General features: G+C 64.5%; 5 protein-coding genes across 5 annotated transcripts; 1 reads left to right on the forward strand and 4 right to left on the reverse strand.

Annotated features, from left to right (window-relative positions):
• Positions 1–103: 103 nt before the first annotated feature.
• On the reverse strand, positions 104–4,324 carry CHLRE_09g407350v5 (uncharacterized protein). Its single transcript, XM_043066203.1, has 10 exons — positions 3,961–4,324; positions 3,514–3,562; positions 3,161–3,234; positions 2,875–2,919; positions 2,402–2,521; positions 2,055–2,114; positions 1,628–1,707; positions 1,297–1,369; positions 913–1,023; positions 104–632 (listed from the first exon to the last, which is right to left on the reverse strand). The coding sequence occupies exons 1-10, from the start codon at positions 4,255–4,257 to the stop codon at positions 477–479; spliced, it is 1,065 nt and encodes a 354-aa protein (XP_042921499.1). The 5' UTR covers positions 4,258–4,324; the 3' UTR covers positions 104–476.
• Positions 4,325–4,378: 54 nt separating this feature from the next.
• On the reverse strand, positions 4,379–9,154 carry CHLRE_09g407373v5 (uncharacterized protein). The gene is made up of 6 exons (XM_043066204.1): positions 8,925–9,154; positions 8,584–8,657; positions 8,142–8,256; positions 7,419–7,565; positions 6,823–6,902; positions 4,379–6,314 (listed from the first exon to the last, which is right to left on the reverse strand). The coding sequence occupies exons 1-6, from the start codon at positions 8,970–8,972 to the stop codon at positions 4,757–4,759; spliced, it is 2,022 nt and encodes a 673-aa protein (XP_042921500.1). The 5' UTR covers positions 8,973–9,154; the 3' UTR covers positions 4,379–4,756.
• A 54-nt stretch (positions 9,155–9,208) lies between these two features.
• CHLRE_09g407400v5 (uncharacterized protein) lies at positions 9,209–12,674 on the reverse strand. Its single transcript, XM_043066205.1, has 4 exons — positions 12,317–12,674; positions 11,460–12,206; positions 11,094–11,186; positions 9,209–10,926 (listed from the first exon to the last, which is right to left on the reverse strand). The coding sequence occupies exons 1-4, from the start codon at positions 12,365–12,367 to the stop codon at positions 9,397–9,399; spliced, it is 2,421 nt and encodes an 806-aa protein (XP_042921501.1). The 5' UTR covers positions 12,368–12,674; the 3' UTR covers positions 9,209–9,396.
• A 120-nt stretch (positions 12,675–12,794) lies between these two features.
• CHLRE_09g407450v5 (uncharacterized protein) lies at positions 12,795–17,976 on the forward strand. The gene is made up of 8 exons (XM_043066206.1): positions 12,795–13,326; positions 13,571–13,728; positions 13,908–14,312; positions 14,573–14,789; positions 15,109–15,171; positions 15,520–15,603; positions 16,015–16,182; positions 16,403–17,976. The coding sequence occupies exons 1-8, from the start codon at positions 13,207–13,209 to the stop codon at positions 16,544–16,546; spliced, it is 1,359 nt and encodes a 452-aa protein (XP_042921502.1). The 5' UTR covers positions 12,795–13,206; the 3' UTR covers positions 16,547–17,976.
• Positions 17,977–18,816: 840 nt separating this feature from the next.
• Positions 18,817–24,654, reverse strand: CHLRE_09g407501v5 (uncharacterized protein). Its single transcript, XM_043066207.1, has 5 exons — positions 24,328–24,654; positions 24,164–24,239; positions 23,875–24,034; positions 23,432–23,537; positions 18,817–23,176 (listed from the first exon to the last, which is right to left on the reverse strand). Exons 1-5 carry the CDS (start codon positions 24,373–24,375, stop codon positions 21,194–21,196), a joined length of 2,373 nt encoding a protein of 790 aa, XP_042921503.1. The 5' UTR covers positions 24,376–24,654; the 3' UTR covers positions 18,817–21,193.
• Positions 24,655–24,957: the final 303 nt, after the last annotated feature.

Consider the following 24,957-nt stretch of genomic DNA (forward strand, 5'->3'; position numbering starts at 1 on the left):
CCCTGCCCCAACGCCAACCCAACGCGCGCAGCGTACCTCCGAAGAACGGCTGGAATCCCTGCTGATCCTGCAGTTCTGTCGCCACACATATCGGTATTGCATCAACCGTATTGTCTTACACGCTGTGCCCAACTTGACCACTCGCAATAGTCAACTGCAGCCGTGCCTGCGCATCTCTCCCCTGCATGTGTGTTCTGCAACTTGCCCGAAGCCTCGTGCAGCGCCCGGTTGCACGACACCGCATAGCACCGCAATCAACGCAGCAACCACCAATGCAGCCACCGATACATACCACCGCCTTACCGCATGCATGGCATTCTTTCATGCGTCGTGCACAACGTACGTCGAACACTCCGGAACGCGAAACCCATGCGTATACAGCGGATGCGCACACATTCGCCAGCTGCTACTCCTTACATCCTACAATCCTGCATGCACCCATTCCACACCCTGTTGCCAATCGCCCCTTTCCACCTTCAGGCCGCAACCGCCTGCAGCCACCCGCCCCCGTCACCACCCTGGCCGGCCGCCTCCGCCTCCGCGTCCCCGTCCAGCCACGCGCCGCACTCCTCCCCCTCCACGCCGTCGCCACGGGCCGGGTCATCGTCATCGTCATCATCGTCGTACGGCGCCTGTGGGAAAGGGGGGAGCGGGAGGGAGGAGAAGAAGGAGATGGCAGGGGGAGGAACGGAGGGGGAGGAATGGAGGGGGAGGCGAACGGGGGAACCTAGCGCGTCAGGCATGACAGCGGGGTAACAGAACAAAGCCCCACACACACACACACACACACACACACACACACACACACACACACACACACACACACACACACACACACACACACACACACACACACACGCACTAACACACACACACACACACACACACTAACACACGCACACACATACACACCTCGGGCTGGTCTGGGTCCACGTCAGACGGGTCCACGGGCTCATCCCCTCCGGAGGTCTTGCGGCCGCGGCGGCGGCGCAAGATCCAAACCTCGTTGTAGCGGAACACGGGCTGTGCGTGTGAGTGTGGGTGGGGGGTGGGGGTGGGGGGTGGGGGTGGGGGGTGGGGTGTGTGGGAATGGGCGGGGCGGAGGGGACCAGCGGTAGGCTGCGTGCGAGTGCGCGTGTGCAGTGCGTGCAGTGAGCATGTGGGTGAGCATGAGCGTGTCAAGCTCTAAAGGACTGGGGGTGTGGACGGGACGCCGCAGGAGGGGAGCGTGTGGGCGGGGGTTCCGCCCATGCTCAAGCGCTCACCTCATCCCCACCATGACACCCTCACCCTCACCTGGAATGGCGGGCTGTACTGCGCCACGTACACGGTACGGCAGTCGATCTTGTGGCCGGCGTCATGCAGGTCCCTGCAGGGGTGGGTGGGTGGGGTGGGGGAGCGGCCAGCGACGGCATGTGTGTTGATCATTGAGTGCACCTGTAAACACGCCATGCAACCACGTGCACGCATGTGTGCGTGCGTTTGTGTTTGTATACGCGTGCGTAAGAGCACAAGGAGCACGTATGAGGTGTGGACATGTGTATGTGTGGGACGTGTATCAAGTAAGGACCACGACAACCACGCGCTCGCTCCTCACCCCCTCTCCCCGCCTCCCCACCACCCCCACCGGATGAAGGCACTGGCCACGCGCCCGATGCGTGAGGCGGTGGCGAAGCCGTCAAAGGCGCGGATGAACACATCCACCTCCTGACAGGGGCAGGAAGTAGGGTGGTGGTGGGGTGGGGTTGGGGTTGGGGGTTGGGTTTGCGCAGCGCAAACCCTACCGTTCGACTCGTGTTTTGCTACCACGCATCCGCACGCATGCGCACGCGCACGTGCCCCCCTCCCCGCCCCCCTTAAACGCGCAACCCCAACCACACGCACACTGACACCCTTGTGCTCTCCTAGCACGCACGCACGCCACATGCACCACGCGTGCACACGCCATGGTGCTTTTCTACCACACACACACACACATACACGCTAACACACACACACACACACACACACGCTAACACACACGCTCCCTAAGACACACACGCACGCACGCCCACCCTGACGTCCACCAGGAAGACGTCGGGGTTGCTGGGCCGCGGCGGAGAGCGTGAGGAACCCTGCAGGGACCCAGGCACGAGGCGTGCGGTACCGCATACCCCATGTACCGTGCGAGGGTGAGTGGCGTGGGTGCGCGAGTATCAGGGTGCGTGGATGGCACATGTGTGTGTGTGTGTGTGTGTGTGTGTGTGTGTGTGTGTGTGTGTCCGTGCGCGTCTTTGATTGTGTATCGAGACCCCAACCCGTACTCCCGAAGTGCGCTGGGCTGCACACCCCACCCACCAACCCCACCCTCCCATCCCAGCCACTCCCACTAACCCACCACTCCCCACCTGCCCTACCCCACCTGGTACCGGAAGGGCAGGAAGAAGGACACGCTGAAGCGGTCGCGCCACCTCAGCGCGCGGCGGGAGGAGGCCTTGCGGTCCACGTCCAGCGCGTACAGCACCGGCGCGGTCATGGGCACCTGTGTGTGTGCGCGCGTGTGCGTGTGTGTGTGTGTGTGTGTGTGTGTGTGTGTGTGTGTGTGTGTGTTATAGAGCACAAGGAAAGTATAGCGCAAAGACAGTGTATGTGATGCAGCAAAGCGACGGTTTACGGATGTTACCTGAAGTTACCTCGCATACCTGCTGCGGTGAGCCGCCGGTCTTACCAACCGGAAATTGCGCATCAGGTGTGTGTGCGTGTGTGTGCGCGTGTGTGTGTGCATGTGCGTGTGTGCGTGTTTGTGTGTGTGCGTGTGTACATTGTGCGTGTATTTATTGTGTGTTGAAGCGCACACGCACGCGCACACGCACACGCACACGCACACGCCCTCGCCTTCTTTTCGTCCTCGTTGTCGCCAAAGTTGTACTTGATCAGTCGCTGTGTGGGGGGGGGGAGGGAGGGGGCAGATGTTCTTTTGCCCGAGCCCAACGCACGGGGCATGCCAAGGGCGCAATTTGGGGAATTGGGGCACCCGGGGATATTCGCACGCCCCCTGCTGGGTCCTGGAGTAAACTATACACACACGCACACACACAAGCACACACACACACACACACACCTGGCTGCATCGCATACACTGTCTTTGCGCAATGTTTTCCTTGTGCTCTTTAACACACACCTGGAACCCAGCTACCGCCGCCTTCTCGATGCAGCCCTCCTCGTCCAGCGACAGCACCGTGGACACGAAGGAGGCTGCATGCAGAGGGGGGCGGATGCAGGTGGGGAGCAGATGCAGGGGGGGTGGGGATGCAGGCAACATTGTGAGAAAGCGGCGCCGCAGGGGTGCGGGGAGCCGGACGTGTGTTGGGGACGCTGGCGTGTGTCTGTGTCGCCTCCGCGACATACAACCCATGCGGCCCAACCCCACCCCCGATCCCGCCCCCGCCCGCCGGCTTTGTCCACTTCCACACACACTTGCACGCCAACTGCCAACTGCCAACTGATACCACCCGCCCCCGCCCCCCTGCTCACCCGGGTCGTATCGCCTCAGCTCCACGCCTCCCTCGTAGCGGTCCAGCACCTGCGGGGTGATGATGATGGAGACGGCGGTTGGCAGGACGGCCTGAACGACGGGCAAATTTAACGACGAAGGGTGGCTGGGCGGCTGGGCAGCCGCCGCCGCGGCGGAGTAGAGAGGCGACCGCTCTGCTCTTGAGGCTGGAGGATTGAGCCGTCGCAGAGCTGAGTTCGGTACTTCGATCGGTTTCTTACCCTGTCCCATCGCATCCTGACACCGATTACCGACTCGAGCTGGCGCGACCAGCGACGGCGGACCCACGGGCCAAGCCGGCCCAGGCCTTGCGCCCCGCGAAGCCACGACAACTGCTTTCGACTGGATGTCCTTCTTGCTCCTTCGCAGCTGGGCCCCCACCCCGAGCTAAGCCCCGCCCGGCCGGCCCGCCCAACTCGTGAGCCCACCTTGAAGTTAGGACAGTCCAGCGTGTCGCAAAGCACCGGTCCTAAGCCGCCGCCCGCCTCCGCCTCCTCCTCGTCAGCAGCAGCGGCATCGCCAGCAAAGGCCTTTGCGGAGGGCGTGGCAGCCGCCAACGACGTCGCCAGCCCCTGGACCAGCTCGCTCTCGGTCAGGGGCGACAGCTGCAGCCGCTGCTGCTGCGCCTGCGCCGCTGCGAAGCCACCGCAGGCGGTTAGCAGCAACAGTATCGGCAGTAGCAGCAGCAGCGCCGCGGCGGGGCGCCGCGTTGCGGCGAGCGCCATAGTGCCCGGGCTGCTTGTTAGTTTTGGATTGTTAGGGTTTCGGGCTCCTTCTTGTCTAGCACTATGGTAGTGTCCGACACGGCTCAAGGTTTTGGCACTTTGGCTAGCGCAACCTGAAAAGCTCTTTTGGAGATTGCAGTTGGAAAGTCCGGGCCAAGAGCGCGACGGTGTCGTGGAGCATGACGCCGAGGCATGACACGTCGTCTGCAGACATACGGTAGGGGCCCAACACCCGAGGCCACCCGAGGGCCCGGCCTGCCTGCACGCCCCCTCACCGGCACGACCGCGCACCCTCACAACACCACATTCTCACCACCACGCAACCTCACAACACCACTCCCTCACCATCTCGCACCACCCTCGCTCCAGGAACGGCATTCAGAACCACACAACTGAAGCCCCCACCGGCACGCCCTGACAGGCGTGCCCCTTGAGAACCAACCTCACAACACAAAAATGCAACCAAACAATCAATACGATACAGTTCCCTGCTTCCACACTACAGCACCCGCATCCGCACCCCGGCCGCTCTCCCGCCTGCCGCCGCCGTGAGCCGGCCACTGCGCACCGCCGCCGCCGCCGCCGCCGTCGCCCTGCCCGCGCCCCTCGTCCCACATGACACCCCTGCCGCCGCCAGCGGCCGGCGCGCTAGCTGCGATCCTAGGCTACCCCCCGCCCCAGCTCCGCCGCCGCCGCCGCCGCCGCAACTGCCGCCACACCGCGCCGCCGCCACCCGCACACGCGGCGCCGCACACCAGGCCGCCGCCGCCGCCGCCGCCGCCGCGCCGCCAATCCGGTTGCCGGCCCAGCCGCCGCCGCCGCCGCTGCTGCCGCTGCTGCAGCCTGCCCCCACGCGTACGGCACCCAACAGGCCTGACGACAAGCGGCCGCCACCGCCGCCGCCGCCACCGCCTCCGCCGCAGCCACGGAACGCGCTTAGAGCTGAGCCAGAGCCCCCGCCTGCCCCACCACCGCTCACTCCGTAGCTCCCGCCTGCGCCGGCGACACTGCTACTGCCGCTTCCGCTCCCGCCGACGCCGCCGCTGCTGCTGCTACTGCCGGCCGCCGCCGCCGTTACGGCCTCTGTCCCCCGTTCCCCGCGGTCCGTGTCCTGCTTCAACTGTTGTTGCTGCTGCCCCTGCTGCGGCTGCCCCTCCTCCTCAGACGCAGCAGACGGGCCTCGCAAATACACCTCGCCATCCGGCCCCGCCACCTCCACCAGAACCTCACCCCCCACCTCCACCTGCCTCTCCCCCGCCGCCCCGCCGCCGCCGCCCCGGCCCCCGCCGCCGCCGCCGCCGCGCACGGCCCCCGGCAGCAGCACACTCAGGCCGCCCACCGCCCCGGCTGCTACAGCCGCCAGCGTCCCGAACAGCCCTCCACCGCCGCCGCCACTGCTGCTACTGCCTTTACTGCTGCTGCTACTGCGGCTGCTGCTTGCCTGCTCGCTGCGTGCCGAGGCCGCCGCATCAGTGCTACGGCCGATGAAGCGTGGGCCGCCGGAAGTAGCAGCGGCCCCCGATGATGCAGACGCGCCCTGTCCGGCTGCTGCCGCCGCCACCGGCGCTTGCGCCGGACTGCCCGCACCCTTGCCAGCGCTACCGCTGCCACTGCTGCTACTGCCACTGCTGCTACTGCCGCCGCTGCTACTGCTGCTGACGCCTGCCAGGATGGCGGCCCGCACGGCGTCGCGTGCCGCGTCCATGGCGTTTGCTACAGCCTCGCCTGCCGCCGCCGTCAGCGGCAGCACCAGCAGTACCGCGTCCCCTCCCGCGCCGCCGCCGCTACTGCCACCATCACCACCGGCTGTAGCAGCAGCAGCAGTAGCAGCAGCGCCGGATCCTCCTCCTCCTCCTCCTGCTGCTGCTGCTACTGCCGCGGCCTCAGTTGTTACTGCCGCGGCGGCGGGGTTGGCGGGGGAGGCCGATGAGCCGTCGGAGGGGGCTGTAGGAGAGTAATACCCGGGCACGAGCGCCGCCGCCACGAATCCGAATGACTGATACAGCAGCAGTGCCGGCTTGTTGTCGGGCCGCACATGCAGGAACACCGCACAGGCGCTGGGGGGAGGGAGGGGGATAATAGAGGGGGGAGGCAGGGGAGCAGGGAGGCAGGGAGGCAGGGGGCGAAGGTTCAGACTGGATGGGTGCTGCGGTGGGGACACTAGTCGCACTACCGAACGTTAACGCAACCTCCACGCACCCCTGAAACACACATGAGCGCGCCACAAACAGGCCGCTGAGCGCCGCCGTGAGCGAGCGCAGCACAGCGGGGTGAGGGCGACGAAGGCAAGTGCCCTCATCCGACACGTGCGCACCACCGCCCCACCGCATCACAACCTCTGTATGCGCCTCCCTTCGGTTGGTTTAGGCCGAGATTGGGATAAACCACTCCTGCCTCCCTGCAACTTCCATTCTCCTTCCAGTAACCCCCACACAGAGACACGCCCGCCCTTCGTCCTATGGCTCCTGGATCCTTCTTGGGCTCCGAAATGAACTACCCAAACCCACCCAAACCCACCCACACAAATCCACCCCCACCCAACCCCCACCTCCACCTCCAGCCTACCTGGCAGTGCGGGCGCTGTCAACCACCTGCCTCAGCAGCAGCCGCGCCAGGCCCCGCCGCCGGTAGGTGGGAAGCACGCCCTGGGTGTGTGTGTTGGGGGGGGGTCGCATTCATGATTATTTGAGAAGTGAAGGCGTAGCCCACCTCAATGGGTGTGTGTGTTTGGGGGAGGGTGGGCAGGGATGGTGTTGACAGGTGGGATTGGGAGGTGGGGTTGGGAGGTGGGGGGCGGACGCCGAAGAGGAGGGAGGCAGCGGGAGAGAGGAGCAGTTCACATTGGTGTGGTCCCGCCGCGGCAACAACCCCGGCCACCACAACCCTGGCCTTGGCCGTGGTAGGCTGCCGAACACCGTGGCCGACAGCCTCGCACTCCTGTTCACCCTGCCTAGGCTTGTAGGTTTGGTGCCGACGACGCCGCCACCCTCTCCCTCTCACTCCCCCCTCCTCCTCCTCCTCCTCCTCCTCCTCCTCCTCCTCCTCCTCCTCCTCCTCCTCCTCCTCCTCCTCCTGCCCCCTCCTCCTCCTCCCCCGCCCCCCTGCCCCCTCCTCCTGCCCCCTCCTCCTCCTGCTCCTCCTCCTCCTCCCCACCCCCGCACCAGTAGGCAGATGTTGATGGCCCGCTCCCCCTCCGGCAGCCCAATGGCCTCCAGACCCGTCGCCTGCACGCCCACGCCCGCGCCTCCTCCACCTCCGCCGCCTCCTCCGCCGCCGCCGGGCCCCGCAGTGCCGTCGCTGTAGTACTTCTGTACGGCAGGCAAAAAGGAACAACCACGACACGCGACACAGCGGCGGCGTCAGCCTTTCACGCCAGGTGTGGTTTGGGTCTGGTTTTATGCGCTGCGGCGTGTCTGTCTCGCCTACGGATTTTGTTGATACGGTAAGCCCGACCCCAACACCTCACCTGCCCAGCCCTTGACAACGCCCTCTCTTCCCTCCCCAGACCTCCAACCCCCTATTGGGTTTGGTTTAGTTTGGGCTGGTATTTACAACCCCCCCAAAACCCCCCATCTAATTATGAATGTAACCCCCCAGCCCCCCATCTTAAAACCTCCCCCACCTTCACGCCCACCCCCCATCTCCAGTGCCAGCCCCCCACCATGTCCGGACATAAGTCCGCCACAGCCTTGTAAGAGCACCATTCCCCACGGTCCCCCAGAATGACCCTCCCCAAACCCCTTCCCACAATCCCACCCCTCCCCCCCCCCGCTGGACTTCACGGACATCGGTAACAACGCGTCTACGCTGCAACTGTACCTGCCTACGACTCCACTTCTTAATTAATCATGAATGTAACCCCCACCCACCCCCCCCCCCCGCACCATGTCTGTGTGGAAGTCCGCCACGGTCGCCACCACACTCATCACGAACCCGCCCATGTACTCCTGGCCCCCCGCCGAGCCGGAGTCGGGGCAGGCAGCGGCCAGGCACAGCCACCTGCGTGTGCGTGTGTGTGTGTGTGAGAGAGAGTGTGTGAGCGTGTTGTGGTTATGATTGTGGTTGTGGTGTTTGGGATGGTGGGTGGCACACGCGCATGAGATCACGTGCGTGCGTGTTTGCAAGCATGTGTTTGTTTGGAAGCATGTGCACGTGAGTGTGTGTGTGTGTTTGGGCCCTCCCTGCCGCCGCCGCTGCATCGCGCCTCCACGTGGCCTGGCCCCGGCCGCCCCGGCCATCCATGCTGCATCCTGGCACGCCTGGCCCCAGTCCGCATGCAGCACACACGAACACACGCATACGCAAGCACACACGCAAGCAACACACCTGCTAGATCCCAGGGCCTCCTCCAGAGCGCGCCGTGAAGGCGCCTGCAGCTGGAACAGCTCTAGGTAGCAGTTCTGACAAGAGGTGCGAGGCGGGGCGAGGGGGGGGGGGGGCGGCAAGTGCACACAGTGGTTCGGGGCAGGGCAGGGCGAAGATGTGCCGAGGCGGGATGGTTGGGCTATTGTGTGAGCGTCGATGCGCAATGATTGAGACCAGGAAGGAGTTGACAGCGCGGCCAAAGTCGACGTGGCCGATGCGTGGATGGCGCAAGCCAAGCCGCAAGCCCACAAGCCAAATGCTCTGCTGATGTTCCCATTATTGAGAGACAGTCATTACCCTACCTGAATGGTCCGCAGATCAGTCTGCCGAAGCAGACGTAGGTAAGCCATCGCGCTCAACGCTGCACACCGTGCGGCTTCAAAAGGAATTCACTATTACCTATCTAGAGCTGTGCGATGGCATTTCAAGCATGTAACTTTGCCTTACAGCGGGTTCCTCGGTCGGTTGGAGGGATGCCTCGGCGCTCTTGCTGACGCCCGGACGTCAAAGTACTGGATGCACCTCCAAACAGGACTCTAGCTATGATTTCGTGTAATACAGGATATTGCAAAATGGGCCTGCCCTCAGGCTCTGTAATGGGGTTGATCACCTCACATCCGCTCCCCCCCCCTTCTCCCGCCATGTCCCCCCTTCTCCCGCCTAGTCCCCCGCCGTGTCCCCTGCATGTCCTTTGCGCGCATTCCACTTGAGCCACACAACAAGTCCTGCACACATGCATAGGAATAAGTTGTTTCACGATCTGCCGCTCGTCCCTCACAGGCCGCACAGCATGCTGCCCAGGATCGCCTCGCACTTGTCGCAGGGCCCATACACACGCCCGTGCACACGCGTGTTGATGTCAGCACCCTCCTCCTCCCCTCCTTTCCCTCCTTCCCCCGCCCCCTTGCCACTGCTGCTCTTCCTCCTGCCCTGTGGCGTGGCTGTGTTTGGCGGACTGCCGTACCAAAACTCCACCAGCCCAAGCGGCACCAACCCCCGCGCCTGCGCCGCCCACAGCAGCTTGGGCGCGCAGCAGTCCCCCGTGCCGGCGGGGAAGGAAAGCTGCTGCCCCTGCTCCTGTGGCTGCTGCTGCTGCTGCTGCTGCTGCTGCTGCTGCCTTGCTGCTGCTACTGCTGCTACTGCTGCTACTGCTGCTGCGTCTGGCGTATCCGTCGGCGCGGACGCACCAGGTGCAGCCGTAGCTGCAGCCGCAGTGCCGCTGCCGCTCCCACCGCTGCTTACACCGGCCAACACGCGCGGGAGCAGCGCCCGCCGCTGTGCACAGTCGTAGACCTGCAGCAGCGGCATCAGCTGGGGCTCGCCGTGCCACTGCTGCGGCTGCGGCTGCGGCTGCGGCTGCGGCTGCGGCTGCGGCTGCGACTGCGGCTGCGGCTGCGGCTGCGGCTGCGGCTGCGGCTGCGGCTGCGACTGCGGCTGCGGCTGCGGCTGCGGCTGCGGCTGCGGCTGCGGCTGCGGCTGCGGTTGTTGCGGCTGTAGCGGCTCTTGCTGGGGAGACGCGCCCGCCTTCCAAGCAGCTCCTGCATGTGCCGCCTCCCACCCTGCTCCCGCCCCGCTGCCTCCACCACCTGCACCCCCACCAGCCCCACCACCAGCACCCGCGCTCCTCCCACGGAAGTTGCCAACCACGTAAGACCGCTGGATGGCCCGCAGCAGCTCGTGAGACAGCGCCCGCCGCCGGCCCCGCAGCAGCTGCCGCTGCCGCTCCAGAAACCCCAGCGCACCCGCCTCCCCCGACGCCGGTGCTGCAGCCACCGGCGCCCGCAGCGTTGCCCGCCGACTGCCCTCTTCCGCGGCAGCCGGTGCCAAGGCTGTAGCACTCGTTCTGCCGGTAACGGCAGCAGCGGCCGTGCTAGGAGCAGCGGCAGTAGCAGCTATCGCCGCCAGCTGCTGCTGCCGCCGCCGGCCCTCAGCCATGCGCTGCCGCTGCGCCGCCTTCTCCGCCCGCTTCCGCTCCTTGGCACTCAGGCTGCGAGTGGTCGCGGCGGCGGCGGCATCGATTGCGGCAACGGCAGCGCCGGTGCCAGCCGCGGCGGCGGCGGCGGCACCAGTGCCAGCGGCGTCAGGGGAGGAGGAGGCGGACGCGGTCGTCGCTGTGGTGGCGTGGCCACTGCTGGCTGCTGGCGCCTGGCCGCCACTGCGCGCCTCGTCGCAGTCGGAGGAGGAGGGCGACGCCTCCTCGGGCTGCCGCTGCTGGCGCTGCTGCGGCTCCTGCTGCGGCTGCGGTGAGCGCAGGTGTGCCGCCAGCGCGGACTCCACTGCGGCCAGGCGTGCGGAGTAGGCCTCCTGTCGGGAGGGAGAGAGAGCGAATGCGCGTGAGTGTCAGCGCTTGTGGAACAGCACGTGGCAGAGCGCACGGAGTGGTTGGCAATGACGGGGTTAAAGGAAGGTCCTCCCCTTTTCCCCACCCCGCTTCCCCGTCTCCGGGTTGTCACCCGCCGCCAACCCCTCACCGTCAGGCTACGGTACCGGCCGTACAGGGGTGTGGTGTTGATGACTCCTGCCACAGGGCCCGCCCAGCCGCGCACGTGCCAGCAGTTGGTCATCTGCGGCCGCCACAAGAAGGCCGGCAAGGAGCAACATGATTGTGCATGGGGTGCTATGCACGGGCGCTATGTCACCTTAGTGATGTTACATACCAAATGAATACCAAGAGAGAGAGAAATGCCGGTTGCGGCTTGGGTTTGCCATTGCCCCATGTCCCATCGGCGCGGCGCTGGGCCCCAGAACATCCACGCAACGGCCTGCAGGCCGGAGCCGCCCTCCCGCCTTCGCCCTCCACCCGTTCCCTACTTTCCGCCCTCCCGCCCCCTCCCCACCTGCCCGCTGAACGCCTTCAGCAGCACCAGCCTTGGAGCCCGCCGCGGCTGTGACCCAGGCTCGGGATGGGGATGGGGACTGCCAGCACTGGGGCCGAGAACGGTGCCTCCCCCCTCCACCGCTGCCGCCGCTGTCGCCTGACCCGCCCACCCCGCCGCCGTCGCCGCCGCAGCCCCCATCGCCACCGGCGGCGTAGCCGCCACAGCTTCTGTTTGCGCTGACCCCTCGCTGCCCTCCGCGCCTCCCTCAGGCAGCACCAGCCATACCGGAGCCGAGCCGTACGCTTCCTCCAAGCCTGCCTGCCCATTCGCCGCCGACACTGCCGGTGCCGTCGTCAGCTGCCCGCCAACCTCCCCTGCCCCGGATCCGGATCCGGTTCCGGTTCCGATTCCAGGATCAGCTCCTGGAATCGCTCCTGGATCCAGAGCCAGCATCACTCCAAACATGCGGCCGGGGCCCTTGGTCCAAACGTAGTCGATGTGCAATTCCGGATCCGGATCCGGGTCGTCAAAGTCGATGCGGCCCGCCGAATCCAGCTGGGCACGAAGCTGCGCGGCAGCTGCCATCGTGGCGGGGGTGGGCCCTAGGAAGTGCGCGCCGCCGCAGCAGGCGCAGTAGCCGCCGTAGCGAGGGGCCGCCGGGGCTGGGGCCGGTTCAGAGGTGCTGTTGGGGCATTCGGATTGCAACAGCTGCTGTTGCGACGCCGACGGTGTGGTATGCTGCTGCTGAGGTAGCGCATGCTGAGCCTGGGATTGATGAGATTGGGGGGTTTGCTCCAGGGATGTGGCGACGGCTGGAGCGGCAGGCTGCGAGTCGGCATGGGGTAGGGCCGCTGACGGCGTGCCTGCCGTCATGCGACCGCCGCAGCTGCGTCGCCACGACCATAGCGACCCTTTGCCCAAGCCATTTCGGCAATGGTTATTTTGTCCACATGGTTGCGTTTGGATTAGAGCAGGCGGGCTGCAGTGGCGAGCAGCGCCAGGCGACTGCGGCAAGCCTACTCGATGCAGCATGGCCTGCCCACATATTCATAGCTGCAAGGAATGCATGCGTATTCAATTGTAGGTACGTGAGTATATATGATAAAAATGGTCGCCGAGCCCTGAACACAACGCAGGCAGGGCGGTTCTACCTTTGTGTCTGCCTGCTGTGTATGAACGATGCCAGGGCTCAAACAGATGGAGCTGCCGGTTACAATCTTTGATGTTTCAGTGGTCAGGGTGGGGAGGTAAGGGTTCGCGCTGATGAAGTAGCAGAATGGCAGGTCCTGGTCTGAAGGGGCGATTGTGTTTCGTGGGGGCACGGAGTCTCCTGGGGCGCCTCGTCACGCTTTACATGTTGAAGCGTGTGCCCCTCACATTCTGGAGATAGGAGCGGGGCAGTACTTGAAGGGAGAGCAAGCAGCAAGCCTATTTCAGACACTTGAACCGGGACTGCCAACGGTTTACTGGAGTTGCTCGCTATCCAACCATAAGCATGAATTCAAATTTCTATAGGCAAAAGCTCGGCTCGGTTTCTGGACGCCGAGACGCTCGCGCCCAAACGCAATGCGTCGCCTGCAGGGCCCAGCAGCAGTCTCCCAAGCCTCGGCCCAACCCAAGGGTAGCGCCACAATATAGTAGCGCATCGCGGCCGAGCACTGGGAAAGCAGCAGCTACGCCGGGCAGCGGTGGCGTGCAAGTTGAGGGCAGTCCTGTCGTTGTCGAGCCTGCTTCTCCGGCTCTCCTGGACGAGCCTCTATCACCGATGGACGTGGATGCTGAGTTATGGAGCGTGCTCGACATCTGCAGTGACGACGAGCTCGAGACATTGTACAACATCCTTCACTCGGCGTCTCCCTTTAGCCCCATTATCAAGAGCCTAGTGGTGAGGCCGGGACGCTTAGCAGGGACTCAGCACAGGTGTCACAGAGCTGTCCCCGCACCTCGAGTGGGGTTTCCCAAGGGCCACGGCGCCAACCTTCCTCCAGGCCTCTCCCACCCCACCCCACCCCACCCCATCCCTCCCCACGCCCGCCTCCAATCCCTCCGCGCCCCCGCCTTCGAAGCCTCCAATCCCTTCCTACAACTTCCACACAAACCCCAATCCCTCCCCAAATCATGAAAAACAGGTGGAGCGCGACGAGCCACCGCTCATCTCGGCCCGTGGGCGGCGCAGCGTCATGCACAAGGTGGAGAGCCACCTGCGCTTCCTGGCGGCGGGCAGCGGCCACCTGCTGCGCGGCGCCCGGCCCAGCTACCGCGAGATACTGCTCAACGTGCGGGACAAGTGAGATGAGAGGATGGGAGGAGAAGAGGGGTTGCAGGAGGGGTGGGAGCAGGGTTGAGGGATTAGGGGGGGCCCTCTCCGCTCCGCGCACATGCACACAAACACACAAGCAGGCCTTCCAGATCCCACCAAACCCATAAACCTCCCGCCTCCCCCTGCCTTCTCCCCCCGTCCCCTAGGCTGGATGTGCGCTGCAGCCGCAACCTGGGCACCTACGACCTGGAGACCGAGATCTTCCTGCACTGCCTCAACCACTGCGCCGAATACGTGGGGGGAGGAGCAGCAGGCGCAGCAGCAGGAGCAGGAGCAGGAGGAGGAGGAGGAGCAGGGGAAGGGGCAGTGGCAGGAGCAGGGGTAGGGACAGGGGAAGGAGCAGGGGCAGGGGCGGGGGAGGCAGGGGCAGCAGGGCTGAATGGGGCGGGTGTGGAGCCGGTAGACCCCTCGCGTGCGGCATCGTTCGCCATGCTCACCACGGTGGATGTGGTGGTGGGAGGAGGAGCAGCAGGAGCAGCAGCGGGAGGAGGAGGAGGCGGGCGAGGAGGCGGCGGAGGACGAGCCGAGGAGGCAGCAGCGGAGCCGTCCAGGTGCGTGGTGGAGCTGGGCTGGAAGGGTCACGCCATCACGTGCCCAAGCCTGATGACTCGACGATTCGACGAGTGCGGGGTGGGGAGGGTAAGGCGTTTCCGGAGGGGCGCAAGTGGGCGCGAGTGTGTGGGTGCATCGTGGAGCGTGTTGGATTGAGGGACCAGGAAACGGCGGCCGGGGAGGGGGCTTGCTGTCCGACCCACCCAGTGGCCCCATCCTGCGCACCCTCTAATCCCGCCCGCCCCACTTGACTTTGCAGTAGCAGCGCCAGCACCAGCGGCAGTAGCAGCACCGGTAGCAGCGCCAGCGGCACCAGCAGTAGCGGCAGTAGCGGCAGTGGCGGCAGCGGCAGTAGCGGCAGTAGCGGCAGCGGCCGGGGCAACTGGACGGAGCGGCTGACGGCGCCTTTGCGTCTGGGTCTGAAGGACCTGGCCCCCACGCTGTTGAACCTGGCGGGGGCGGTGACAGTCACCAAGGTGTGTTTGGGTGTGTGTGTGTGTGGGTGGGTGGGTGGGTGGGTGGGTGTGGGGGACAACGCAGGGTGGGGTTGAGAGTGGGGCCGAGAGGGACAAGAGGGCCTTTGGGAGTAAGGGTGTCCAGGATGGAGGGTGGGAGGTCCACAGCAGGGAGGCTGCAGCGCTGTGCAATGCCTGTCCGTGCCTAGCCCTTCACCCAGTGTGACCTGTCAGCCTGCTAACCTGTCAACCTGCTAACCTGCTAATGCACTGCTAGCCTGCCAATACGCTGCCAACCTGCTAAGGACATGCTAAACTGCTGACCTGGCAACACGCACAGGTGGGGCAGCAGGCGGCGCAGCAGTTGGCGTCCAACCTGGTCTGTTCACATCTCAAATACCAGGTATGGGGGGCCGGGAGTGGGGTGGGGTTGGGGTGAGGAAGAGAGGGCATACGGGACAGAGCGCCTACGGTTTGTGTGTTTTGTCGGCGGGTGGCGGGCCGTGTCACCTGCCGCGCAGTCTTGCGGCCCCTCCCTCCTCCCTCACTCGCACCTCTCCCCTCCTCACGCCAACCTCCTCCATTCTCCTGCACCTCTCCCTCCCCGCACCGTTTCAACCTGCCTGGAACCCCTCCCTCCCTACTTCTGAATGCCTCATGAATGGAACCCCCCACCCACCCCACCCGCCCATCCCGTCTGCCCCCCGCCCCCCCCCCTACCCCCCCCCCACACACACACACACACGCACAGGCGGCGCTGCGGGCTGCCACGGGTCTGGGCGGCCTGGGTGTGAAGGGCGCGGTAGCGGGCTGGGGCAAGCAGGCCGTGCTGGAGGTGAGGGGGTGGCGGGAGAGGCGGGGGAGGGGAGGAAGGGATGGGGAAGGGGGAGGGAGAGGGAGAGGAGGGGGCTGTGTTGGGTGTCGGCGGGCTGTGCACACGCCTCGGCACGCGCAAGCCCTAGACGTGTACGTCTCGTGTGGTGTGCGCTGGCAGTCACGGTCGCAGTCGCGCCGTCCACACGATTGAACACCGCACACCTCAAACAAAACACACGCACGCGCTCATCCCCCCTCTAAGCCCCCACGGCCTCGCTCTCCTCCTCGCTCTATTGCATTGGGTTTGGTTTTAGTTTGGGCTGGTATCTACACCCCCCCCCCCGCTTCTATCACTGGTCACGAATGTAACCCCTCCCTCCACTCCTTAACTAGTCATGATTGTAACCTCCCCCGCCACGCCCTTACTCAGGCCGCCCAGCGCTCCCTGACCGCCGCCACCGCCCGCTACGCCGCCCTGCGCGGCGCGCTGTCTCTGCTGGGCCCGCTCATGTGGGGCTGGCTGGCGCTGGACCTGGCGCTCAAAGCCATCGGGCCAGACTACGCGCGCGTGGTGCGGGCCGTGTTCCTGCTGTCGCAGGTGGGGGGGGGAGGATCGGGAGGTGGGGAGGTTCGCCGCCCCAACTCCGTGTGGCCCGTGTCCGCATGCGAAATCTCACCGCAAATGTGCCTGGCTACAACTTCGTTTCTTCTTGATTAATCATGGACGTACCCGCCCTTCCCCCCCACCCCCTCTTCAGTGCATCCTGTACCGCTTTTCCAAACATCCTTGCAACCCCCTTGCGGTGTGTGGTTTGCAGGTGCGGCTGGTGCGCACCCACGGATTCGTGTCGGGCGAGATGGCGGCGGCGGCGGCGGCGGCGGCCTCCACATACGAGTCGGACTTTGGTCTGGAGGAGGAGGACGACTATTACGACCCAGGGGCAGCTGTGCCCTGGCTGTGAAGGAAGTAAATGTTGTGTGTGTGAGTTTTGCTTGGATGGGTTTGGAAAGTGTATGGAAATGTGAGGAAGTGTGTGGAAGTGTGTGGAAAGTGGACCTGTGGAGGTATGTGTGGGAGGCTGTGCGGAGGCGCGCAGGGGCGGCGGGGGCGTGTGGGCTGGCAACTGCACATGACGGCGCCGCAGCATTGCTGCTAGCGCTGGTGACACAATGCCAGCGCAGTATTGACACTTCATGTGCTGCATTGTGTGCAAGCGCGAGAGGGAGCTTGCAACCTTGGCAAAGAACGTGATGCATTTCAGTTTGTACACATATAAGCGCCTGCGCGCCATCTTACACAGGGATTCACTGGGTGCCCCGCCCCTCCCTGACTGTGCACTAATACAACGCGACAGCCTACCGTGAGCTTGCCGTGACACCCGCTAACGATGCAGGGGTGTGCACAGTTGTCTCTTGCACAACCGTATCGTAAAAGACTTGATGTGTATGCATAATATACAAAGCTCGAAAAGGCGGTGGGAGCGCTGCCGCAGTGTATGGCTGATGGACGGAGGTTTACTCAAGTGTGGAGGCTTTCAATGTAATGCTGGCATGTGTATGTATGCTGTCATGCTGTCATGTTCACCGCGGGCGGGAGACGCTCTCGGCACCTGATGAGCGTGTGCGCCTAGTTCTGCTGGTGTGAATGGCATGCCGGTGTTAAGGTGTAAAGGTATTGTGGGCAAGTAAATGTTTGTGGCTCAGCGGTGCAGGTGCGTCACCTACTGGTGCCCGCCACACACGCACACACACACACACACACACACACACACACACACACACACACACACACACACACACACGTGTGCCGCAGGCTCCGACAGTTCGTGTGTTGTGTTGTGGTGGGGTGTGCGCGGCAACTGGGTTACCAGGCCTGCATGTCACAGGGCCCGTCGTGGGCTTGCTGCAGCGGCTTGGTGCAGTTGCATGTGTGGGCGCGAGGAGGTGGCTGCGTGTCGCCACGGGTATAGGCATTGTACGCGCGGTGTGTGCGCGGCTGCGGCGTCGCGCTGGTGTTGCCTGTTGTCGCAAGTTGTCGTGTGCTGGAACTGACAGCCCGCCGGCTGTCACAGAATCTCGCAATGCAAGCGGTGGTAGCAGTGGTTCCAAAATGAGCCGGGCCTCACGCAAGGATTCCGGTGCTGGGGTACAACCGCACAAGCCACAATTTAATTTGTGCGAGAAGAGTTCAATCTGCCATTAGGGAAAGGGCGCATGGAAACCCGGCCTGCCGCTGTGCCAGGGGTTTGCCATGGGACAGGGTTTAGGCAGGTTGGCGAGGTTCCTTCGGGTGCAGCTGACGCCCATACCCCGAGCAGATGGCAAACAATATGCAATGGCAGGGGTGCGCGGCTGGTCGAACGCCGGAGTTACTGTACCGACAAGTTGTTGACTGGCTGGAAGTTTGCTGACGCACATTTCTCACGCTCCGGGCGCCCGGCCAGGCGATAGCACCACACAGATCGCCGGCGTCCAGGGGGGCAGGCTGCGACGGGCTGCGGCCCATGGAGTCAATAGCGCTCGCACGGCGACGCGTCTGCACAGCGGTCATGCTCGACAGCTTTCTCTTATACCTGAGCATCTTTGACTCACTTCATAACAGGGGCTAGGCGGGGTACTGCCAGGCGGGGCACTGGCAGGCGGGCACGGGCCCCCCTGGTGTTGCTGCGCACTGATTGCTGACCGCAAGCAGGGCGGGGCCGCGGAAGCAGGCCGAAGGTCCTTGTGGTGCACGGCCCTGTAGAGCACGGCGGCTGGTGCTCCCTCCACAGGGCTGACTGCCCCACGAAGCGAGCCACGCACCCGCCTCGCCAGCACTGCGGCAGAATGCATGCACACGTTCGCAGACCTCACGACGCACTTCAATTGCAAGCGAGCCGATCACACGCGCCTCGCCAGCGCGGCGGCAGGGGCCCCAGCCACACGCGTTCGCAGGCATGGCATTGCGGTTGGCGGCTGTTTCAGACGCAGACGCACGCGGCGTCGGAGCTGTTGACTCCTGGGGATGTGAGTTCGGACGCTGTCTGTTATGCCGGCCGGATGATGAAACGTTCCCGCCCCGCCCCCAGGTCCCTCGCCTCCACACACGCGGATGGGGGCTGCATGCGCTGCTGGCTATCAGGCATGGGAAGATGGGAACCAGTGGGAACGCTCTCAGCGCTGCGCTCGTATGGCGGAATCACGCACATTGTTTAAGACTGAAACTCGGGGAAATGCGTCGAAATGACAGGCTTGATGGATAGTGTTACACAGAGCGTCTACTACGGTGCTGTCAATCGGTCAAAGGGGCCTGCTTGCACCCCACATGCAACTGCATTTACGGTACATCTAGTCGTCCAGTTAGAGGCACCACACAGCTTCTCTTCGAGTCGGCCACGCCAACAAACGCCCACTGGCTAAACATCGTGCCGGCAACTGCCACGCGCACAGGCGCGGGCGCATCGTGCCACACTCCTTGACTCCGGTTTCGAGGACACTTCGCACAGGCGACTTCTTCTCCACACATGCAAACGAACGGGTAAGAGACGCAAGCTTTCCACACTCGCCGTGGGCCCATAGAAAGAGGTTTGCCGGACACTCGTCAGGTACGGTAAATCAAGACTCCCAAAATTCTTGCGCACACACTGGAAGGGGTGTGCACAGTTCCCACGACGCCTAGCCGGGCGGGGAGGGAATTTGAAGACCCGCCTCGCCCCGGCCCTCCGCGGCTTCTGCTGCTACTGATAAAATCCAAAACTGCAGCACATGCATCTGTCGTCCACACACACACATGTCTCCGCATCATACACACTCACACCCGTCCAGCAGCGCAGCAAGCGCGCGGCGGCGAGTGTGGCCGACGTCACGCCTTCGGCCACATTTCCCCGCCCGCACGAGCCCGCGCCACGTTCTTTGTTTCGAACATCCAAACGAGACTTGACAGATGGCATGGGCGTACACACACGCTCCCATGGCCTATATGACGAAGTGCGGACGCAGTCACCCACACAGTAAGCAGGCACAGATAGACACAAAGGATCAAACTTAGGACTCAGGCATTTCCTGGACCATACGCGAGCACGCACACTCTTGCTAACTCATGTGAGGCGGGCACTCTTAAATACGCTGCATCGCGATGCGGCGCTATATGTGTTGGAAAGGCGAGAGCCCAGGACACGTCACAACAAACCCGCTACACGCCACGCCACGCCACGCCCGCTCACTCCTCCACAATGTTCGAACCCCCCCCCCCCCGCCCCGGGAACGCTCGCTATGCAACTGCCGACTCTCACGTGTTCTTCGTCTCGCAACAAGTCGTGCAACCGCCTTCCTCACCCATCATGCCGTCTGCCACCTGCAGCAGTTCAAAAGCTTCAACACATACCTCCTCCTGCTCTTCATAAAATATGCACATCGCCTCGCACACGCACATACGCAGCACACGGCACGCTCCCGCAACAGGCAGCAGGCACGCTACCGTATCCACCGCACGCATCCACAAAGCTCATTTCTTGAACCGGTCCATCTCCCGTTTCTCCTCCCCCACCCCGAGTACCGTAATACCACCAATGGTCCTCCATCGTGGGGGCATCGCGCTAACTTCATCAAAAGATGATTCAGACGTCTCAGAATTGCCAATTTCTTTTACTCAATGTAGCAGTTTCAAACCCCCGCTGTGGCTTCCGTTGTCGAGGCAGACGCACACGCTGCATGCTGTGATTAAACTTCACATATCGTGCTTGCCATGCCCTCCCGACTTATGATGGATTGCAGCCGTTTCGTGCGATTGCCAGCCACTGGCTATGGTTCGAAGTGAAGTCACACTCTGGCCCGCCAGGTGAGATAAGAGTTCCTGCTTAACTCAGCTCCCGGCGTTCCGAACATATGGTTTCCCGCACAACCCCCTACAAGATAAGAAATTAGCTCCGCACACATGCTTGCGTATGTATGCTCCAAAACTTGCCGGACATTCCAGAGTGCCCATCCTGCTAGCAATCCCATACATGCCGCAAATCAAGCAAACGAAAGCAACGTCGGGAATGACTCGCAATGCCCGCACGAACTCATAGAACCCCGGCCGCCAAGGCCGCTCAGGCTCTCGCAGCGCCGTGCAGAGGACGCGCTTCGGCGCTGCTGTGCTCCCCGGTGGGATGGTGCCGGCTTGTGAGATATGTGTGCGTGTGAAGGGTGCACACACGCACACAAGCATCATCAGCCAGGCAACCCCCATACCCGCACAACAGGCCTTCCACGCCCGCTTGCGGCGCCGCTTGCCCCCCTCCCTTCCCATTGCCCACTCCTCTCTCCATTTCCATCCTGCCGCCGTTACCGTTTCGTTTCCGATGCTGGTGCCATTGTTATCGACGGCTCCGGCGGCTCCGACGCCCCGCTCATTGCGCTGCGCTGTCCGCTCTCCGTTTTGTCCGTGTCGTTTCCTCTGTCCTCTCCGCTCCGCTCCGCTCCGCTCCGCTCCGCTGCTGTCGGCTGCCGGCTGTCCACCTTGCCCCTTCTCCACACTCACGCCGATCCCTCACGCCGCTCCCGCATGCAGCTTGCCTCACGCCGCTCCCTCGCGCGGCTCCTTCACGCCGCTCCCTCACGCGGCTGCCTCACACGCCCACCCCACCACCTCACATGGGCGTCACGCTGTTACTGCCCGCCCTCACGCCCGCACCCCCGGCACCGCTGCCGCCGCTGCCTCCCGCCGCCGCCGCCGCCACCGCGGGCGCCAGCTGCCGCCGCGCAGTCTCCTGCCGCACGAAGCCCACCAACAAATTATCGCGCTTGCGGTAAAGCTTGGAGCACTGCAGCGCAATCTGCCGGTCCAACTCGAGCAGGTCTGCCGCCGCCGGCTCCACGCCACCGTGGCGCAGCCGCACGGAGTGGCCCAGCGCCGTGCCCATGTTCTTGAGGAGCGCCGCCATGTCGGCAGCAGTCACGGGCGCGGTAAGCGCGTGCGCGACACGCGCCTCGTGCTCTGACACCTCGTCATCCTCCTCGTCGGAATCCGAGTCTGCGGAGTCGAGGATGGAGGCGGAGGCGGAGGCGGAGGAGAGGGTGAAGAGCGTGCGGCCGGCCCAGTCCGCAACCGCCTTGCCCGAGCGTGAGGTGGAGCGATAGGAAGAGGAGGCTGCGGCCGCGTCCGTGGAAGAGGCGGACGAGGTAGCTGATGCGGAGGCGGCGGCGGAGGCAGCTGCAGAGGGTGGCTGCTTAGAAGCTGCCGGGGCGTCAGTGAAGATGGAGTTGTACGCGGGAGCGGAGCCCGGGGCCGCGGCTGCGGCCGCGGCCCCAGCGCTAGTCGGAGGGGCTGTCGGAGCCGCGGCGGCGGCGGCGGCCTTGGATGGGCTGCTGCTGCGCGCGGCCTGCACCGCCGACTCCAGCGGGTCAACGCAGCCTGAGGCCGCCTTCACGCCGCCCGGCGAGCCAAAGATCGAAGCAGCGGCGGTGCCCGCAGTGCCAGCGGCCGCGGCGGGGCTGGCGGCGCGGCCGCCGGCAAGCGGCGAGCGGGCGCGCGCCGTGACGGAGGAGGCGACGGAGGCGGGCTCAGGCACGGAGGGGGTGTCGTACAGCGCGTAGGCGTCCAGGTCGAAGGCCGTGTGCATGTACGGCGCATCGTACAGGCTCGCGTACATGTCGTACTCGGCGCCCCATGCAGACACGCTGGCGGTTGATACGGCCGGCAGCGCCGCCACAGGCTGCTTGGGGGCCGGCTGCGGCTGTTGCTGCTTGGCTGCGGAAGAGGAGGATGAGGTGGAGGAGGCGCGGCGCTGCTGCAGCTGCTGCTGCGACAGCGGCTCGCTCCAGGGGGAGCAGCGCACCTCGATGGGGTGGCTGCGGATCTGCGAGGCTGCTGACGTGGAGCCGGCAGGTGCTGACGTGGCGGGGGTCGCTGCAGCCGCGGTGGCCGCCGAAGCCGCGGCCATGCCAGCTAGGTTGGCGCTGCTGCTGCTGCGGCTGGCGCTGGGGCTACTGCCGCCGCCGGGGCTACTGCCGCCGCCGGTCATCTCCATGAGCTGGCTGTAGTTGTTGCTCAGGCTGAGCTTGAGCGGCGGGCTGGTGCTGCGCGGCAGTAGCGTCAGCGTCAGCGGCTCGTCCTCGGACGCCGGCGTCAGGTGGAAGCGCGCCGCGCCGCCGCTGCTGGCGTCAGCGCCCACGCCAGCGGCCATGCCGGGAGGGGGCGTGGCCACAGGCAGGCCAGCCAGGGAGGCGCCCGACAATACGGCGTCCGCAGCAGCCTGGGCAATGGTGGCGACCAGGCCGTCCGGCGCGGCGGCGGCGGACACGGTTGGCAACGCACCCAAAGCGGCGGTGCCCGCACCCCCAGCACCCGCCGCGCCCGCGCCCGCTGCCTTCAGCTGTTGCTGTTGCTGAGGCGGCGCGGCGACGGCCGTCGCCGTGATGCTGCTGCTGTTGCTGCTGCCCACGGCCGCCGCGGCGGCAACAGAGGCGCCCTTGGCCGCCGCCCAGGCCATCACGGGCGCCGCGCTCTTGGCGGCCGCCGCTGCGGTGATGCCGGCGGCGGCGGCGGCCACGCTGGTGAGCGGGTGCGCCTTGAACGAGCTGTACTGCTTGCACCACGAGATGCGCGTCTCGTACTGCTCCACGGGTAGGCTCTGCGCGTACGGGTAGATAAATTACAGGCATTGGGGTAAAGATTACGATCCTTCGTTTTGATACTTTAGTGCTGGCGTCAAGAATGACATGAGACCGTGCGTCTTTAGAATCATGCAGCCAAGCTGGGGCCTCTTGCATTCCAGGACGCATCGTCATCTAGCGTGCCGGCCTGATAGGCCAGCATGGTATTAGCCTGGAAAACTGCATACCGGTGCAAATAATAAAAAGAACGTGCTCCATGCCGCCAGCCTCACCTGCACGCTAGCGGGCACGGTGACCAGCATGTTCCCCCCCTCCTGCCAGCGGACCTCGCGGCCCGTGCGCTCGTCCACCACAATGTACTTGCACTCCAGAGCCGACCTGGTCGCAAGAGAGGGAGTAGGAACCATGCGGCGGCTGTTGTTAGCTGGCAGGCTTCACGGGCAGCATCTCGAGTCCCGGCGCTGTTTAGGCAGCGGGGGTCTGGCAGCAGGCCGGCAGCAAAGCGGAGCAAGGCGTGGCGACCAGCACAGCCACTCGGAACACGCGGGTTACGTTCCGAAGCGCGCCGCCACCGAGACCCCCAGGCAGCTTCGGAATCACCTCTGGCCCCATTCAAACGCAATATTGCTGAGCGTCCTTTGACCTCACTCCGTCTGTGCCCCGAGCAAGGTCGCGGCGCGCACATGGCCTTTGCGAGGCTTGAACATGGACTTACCCCGCTGGCAGAGCCACTGTGCACGTCCATTGGTCACCGCTGGTCCATTTCATCCGCTGTGCCTGTGTACCCTTCCAGCTGCCCAATGTGACCGAGTCGCCGACGAGAGCGAGTGCCTGGCCAAAGTCGCACTTATACTGCGTCCGGAAGCTCACCGCCACTGCACGCGGAAATGAAACCCGATAGAATTTACTACATGTTCGGCGGGAAAGCGAGCCTCGCTGGGTGCAGCCTCGTCCCCGAGTGGCCCGGCGCGAACCTCCGATTTCTCAGCCGCGCCCCCGCTTACCCATATGTGGCCGCGAATCCGACAGGCTGGCACGGATGACCACATTTGGGCGATAGGGCTGGCAGCGACAGCGAGCCTGTGGAGAAAACCGCAGAAACGAGTCTCAGAGCGACCAAACGACCAATGCCCAAAAGCTTGCCCTCAAAAGTCAGCGCTGGACGCACCTGCAGCTGCGCTGGCCGCTGCACTGAGCGGAAGCCCTGCTGCTGCATTATAAGTCGTCCAGTGTGCCGAGCTCGGGTCAATTCTCAAAAGTACCAAGCGTCGCGTCAAGCTTGAGCTGCTGAGGACCGTCAAGCAGTGTAAATGTCCTGGTGTCAAAGATCTCTAGCAAAACAAGCTGGGTGCGCGCGCCGGCAGCACAAGTTCTCCCACGATGTCACGCGATGAAGTTGGAGGATTTGCCGAGCCAGCTGACGTCTATTCCAGCATTTTGTTACTGTAGCTGGTAAAGCTGAATTACTTGTACTGCTTACAGAAGACGCGTTAACAAACCGAAGCGATTCGGCGCGAGTCGCCTATTTTCCTGGACAGTCGCGTTACACAGCGTTGCATGCATCATGGTGAAGCTTGATGCATTCATGTATTGGATGCAACTGACGGATGGCTAGGTAGACGCCGGCTTCGGACGGTTGGTCTGATGTGACTGCACGCGCATTGACGCGTGGGAGGGCGCGTGCACCAAGGTGTGCACACTTGGTGCCCGCCGCGGCGCGCCGGGTGGCGCGCACGCGCCAAGCCTGACGCTAAGCAGGTACAGCCGGGAACTCCTGCCGTAGTTCTGCAGCCATGTG

This window comes from Chlamydomonas reinhardtii, chromosome 9, assembly GCF_000002595.2.
Source record: "Chlamydomonas reinhardtii strain CC-503 cw92 mt+ chromosome 9, whole genome shotgun sequence".
In the NCBI taxonomy this organism is placed as follows: Eukaryota; Viridiplantae; Chlorophyta; class Chlorophyceae; order Chlamydomonadales; family Chlamydomonadaceae; genus Chlamydomonas; species Chlamydomonas reinhardtii.

Excerpts from the sequence above, each read along its gene's own strand:
- CHLRE_09g407350v5 (XM_043066203.1), bottom strand. The coding sequence starts at position 4,257 with ATGGCGCTCGCCGCAACGCGGCGCCCCGCCGCGGCGCTGCTGCTGCTA. Across the intron at positions 2,115-2,401 it reads TCCTGCCCTTCCGGTACCAG|GGTTCCTCACGCTCTCCGCC; the intron begins GTGGGGTAGGGC and ends GGGTCCCTGCAG. Across the intron at positions 633-912 it reads TGGACCCAGACCAGCCCGAG|GCGCCGTACGACGATGATGA; the intron begins GTGTGTATGTGT and ends CCTTTCCCACAG.
- CHLRE_09g407373v5 (XM_043066204.1), bottom strand. The coding sequence starts at position 8,972 with ATGGCTTACCTACGTCTGCTTCGGCAGACTGATCTGCGGACCATTCAG. Across the intron at positions 8,257-8,583 it reads GAGGCCCTGGGATCTAGCAG|GTGGCTGTGCCTGGCCGCTG; the intron begins GTGTGTTGCTTG and ends ACGCACACGCAG. Across the intron at positions 6,903-7,418 it reads CCATCAACATCTGCCTACTG|GGCGTGCTTCCCACCTACCG; the intron begins GTGCGGGGGTGG and ends ACACACACCCAG.
- CHLRE_09g407400v5 (XM_043066205.1), bottom strand. The coding sequence starts at position 12,367 with ATGGCTTGGGCAAAGGGTCGCTATGGTCGTGGCGACGCAGCTGCGGCG. Across the intron at positions 11,187-11,459 it reads TGAAGGCGTTCAGCGGGCAG|ATGACCAACTGCTGGCACGT; the intron begins GTGGGGAGGGGG and ends TGGCGGCCGCAG. Across the intron at positions 10,927-11,093 it reads GCCGGTACCGTAGCCTGACG|GAGGCCTACTCCGCACGCCT; the intron begins GTGAGGGGTTGG and ends CCCTCCCGACAG.
- CHLRE_09g407450v5 (XM_043066206.1), top strand. The coding sequence starts at position 13,207 with ATGGACGTGGATGCTGAGTTATGGAGCGTGCTCGACATCTGCAGTGAC. Across the intron at positions 13,729-13,907 it reads CTGCTCAACGTGCGGGACAA|GCTGGATGTGCGCTGCAGCC; the intron begins GTGAGATGAGAG and ends CCCGTCCCCTAG. Across the intron at positions 14,790-15,108 it reads GGGCGGTGACAGTCACCAAG|GTGGGGCAGCAGGCGGCGCA; the intron begins GTGTGTTTGGGT and ends CAACACGCACAG.
- CHLRE_09g407501v5 (XM_043066207.1), bottom strand. The coding sequence starts at position 24,375 with ATGCAGCAGCAGGGCTTCCGCTCAGTGCAGCGGCCAGCGCAGCTGCAG. Across the intron at positions 23,538-23,874 it reads ACAGTGGCTCTGCCAGCGGG|GTCGGCTCTGGAGTGCAAGT; the intron begins GTAAGTCCATGT and ends TCTTGCGACCAG. Across the intron at positions 23,177-23,431 it reads CCGTGCCCGCTAGCGTGCAG|AGCCTACCCGTGGAGCAGTA; the intron begins GTGAGGCTGGCG and ends CCGTACGCGCAG.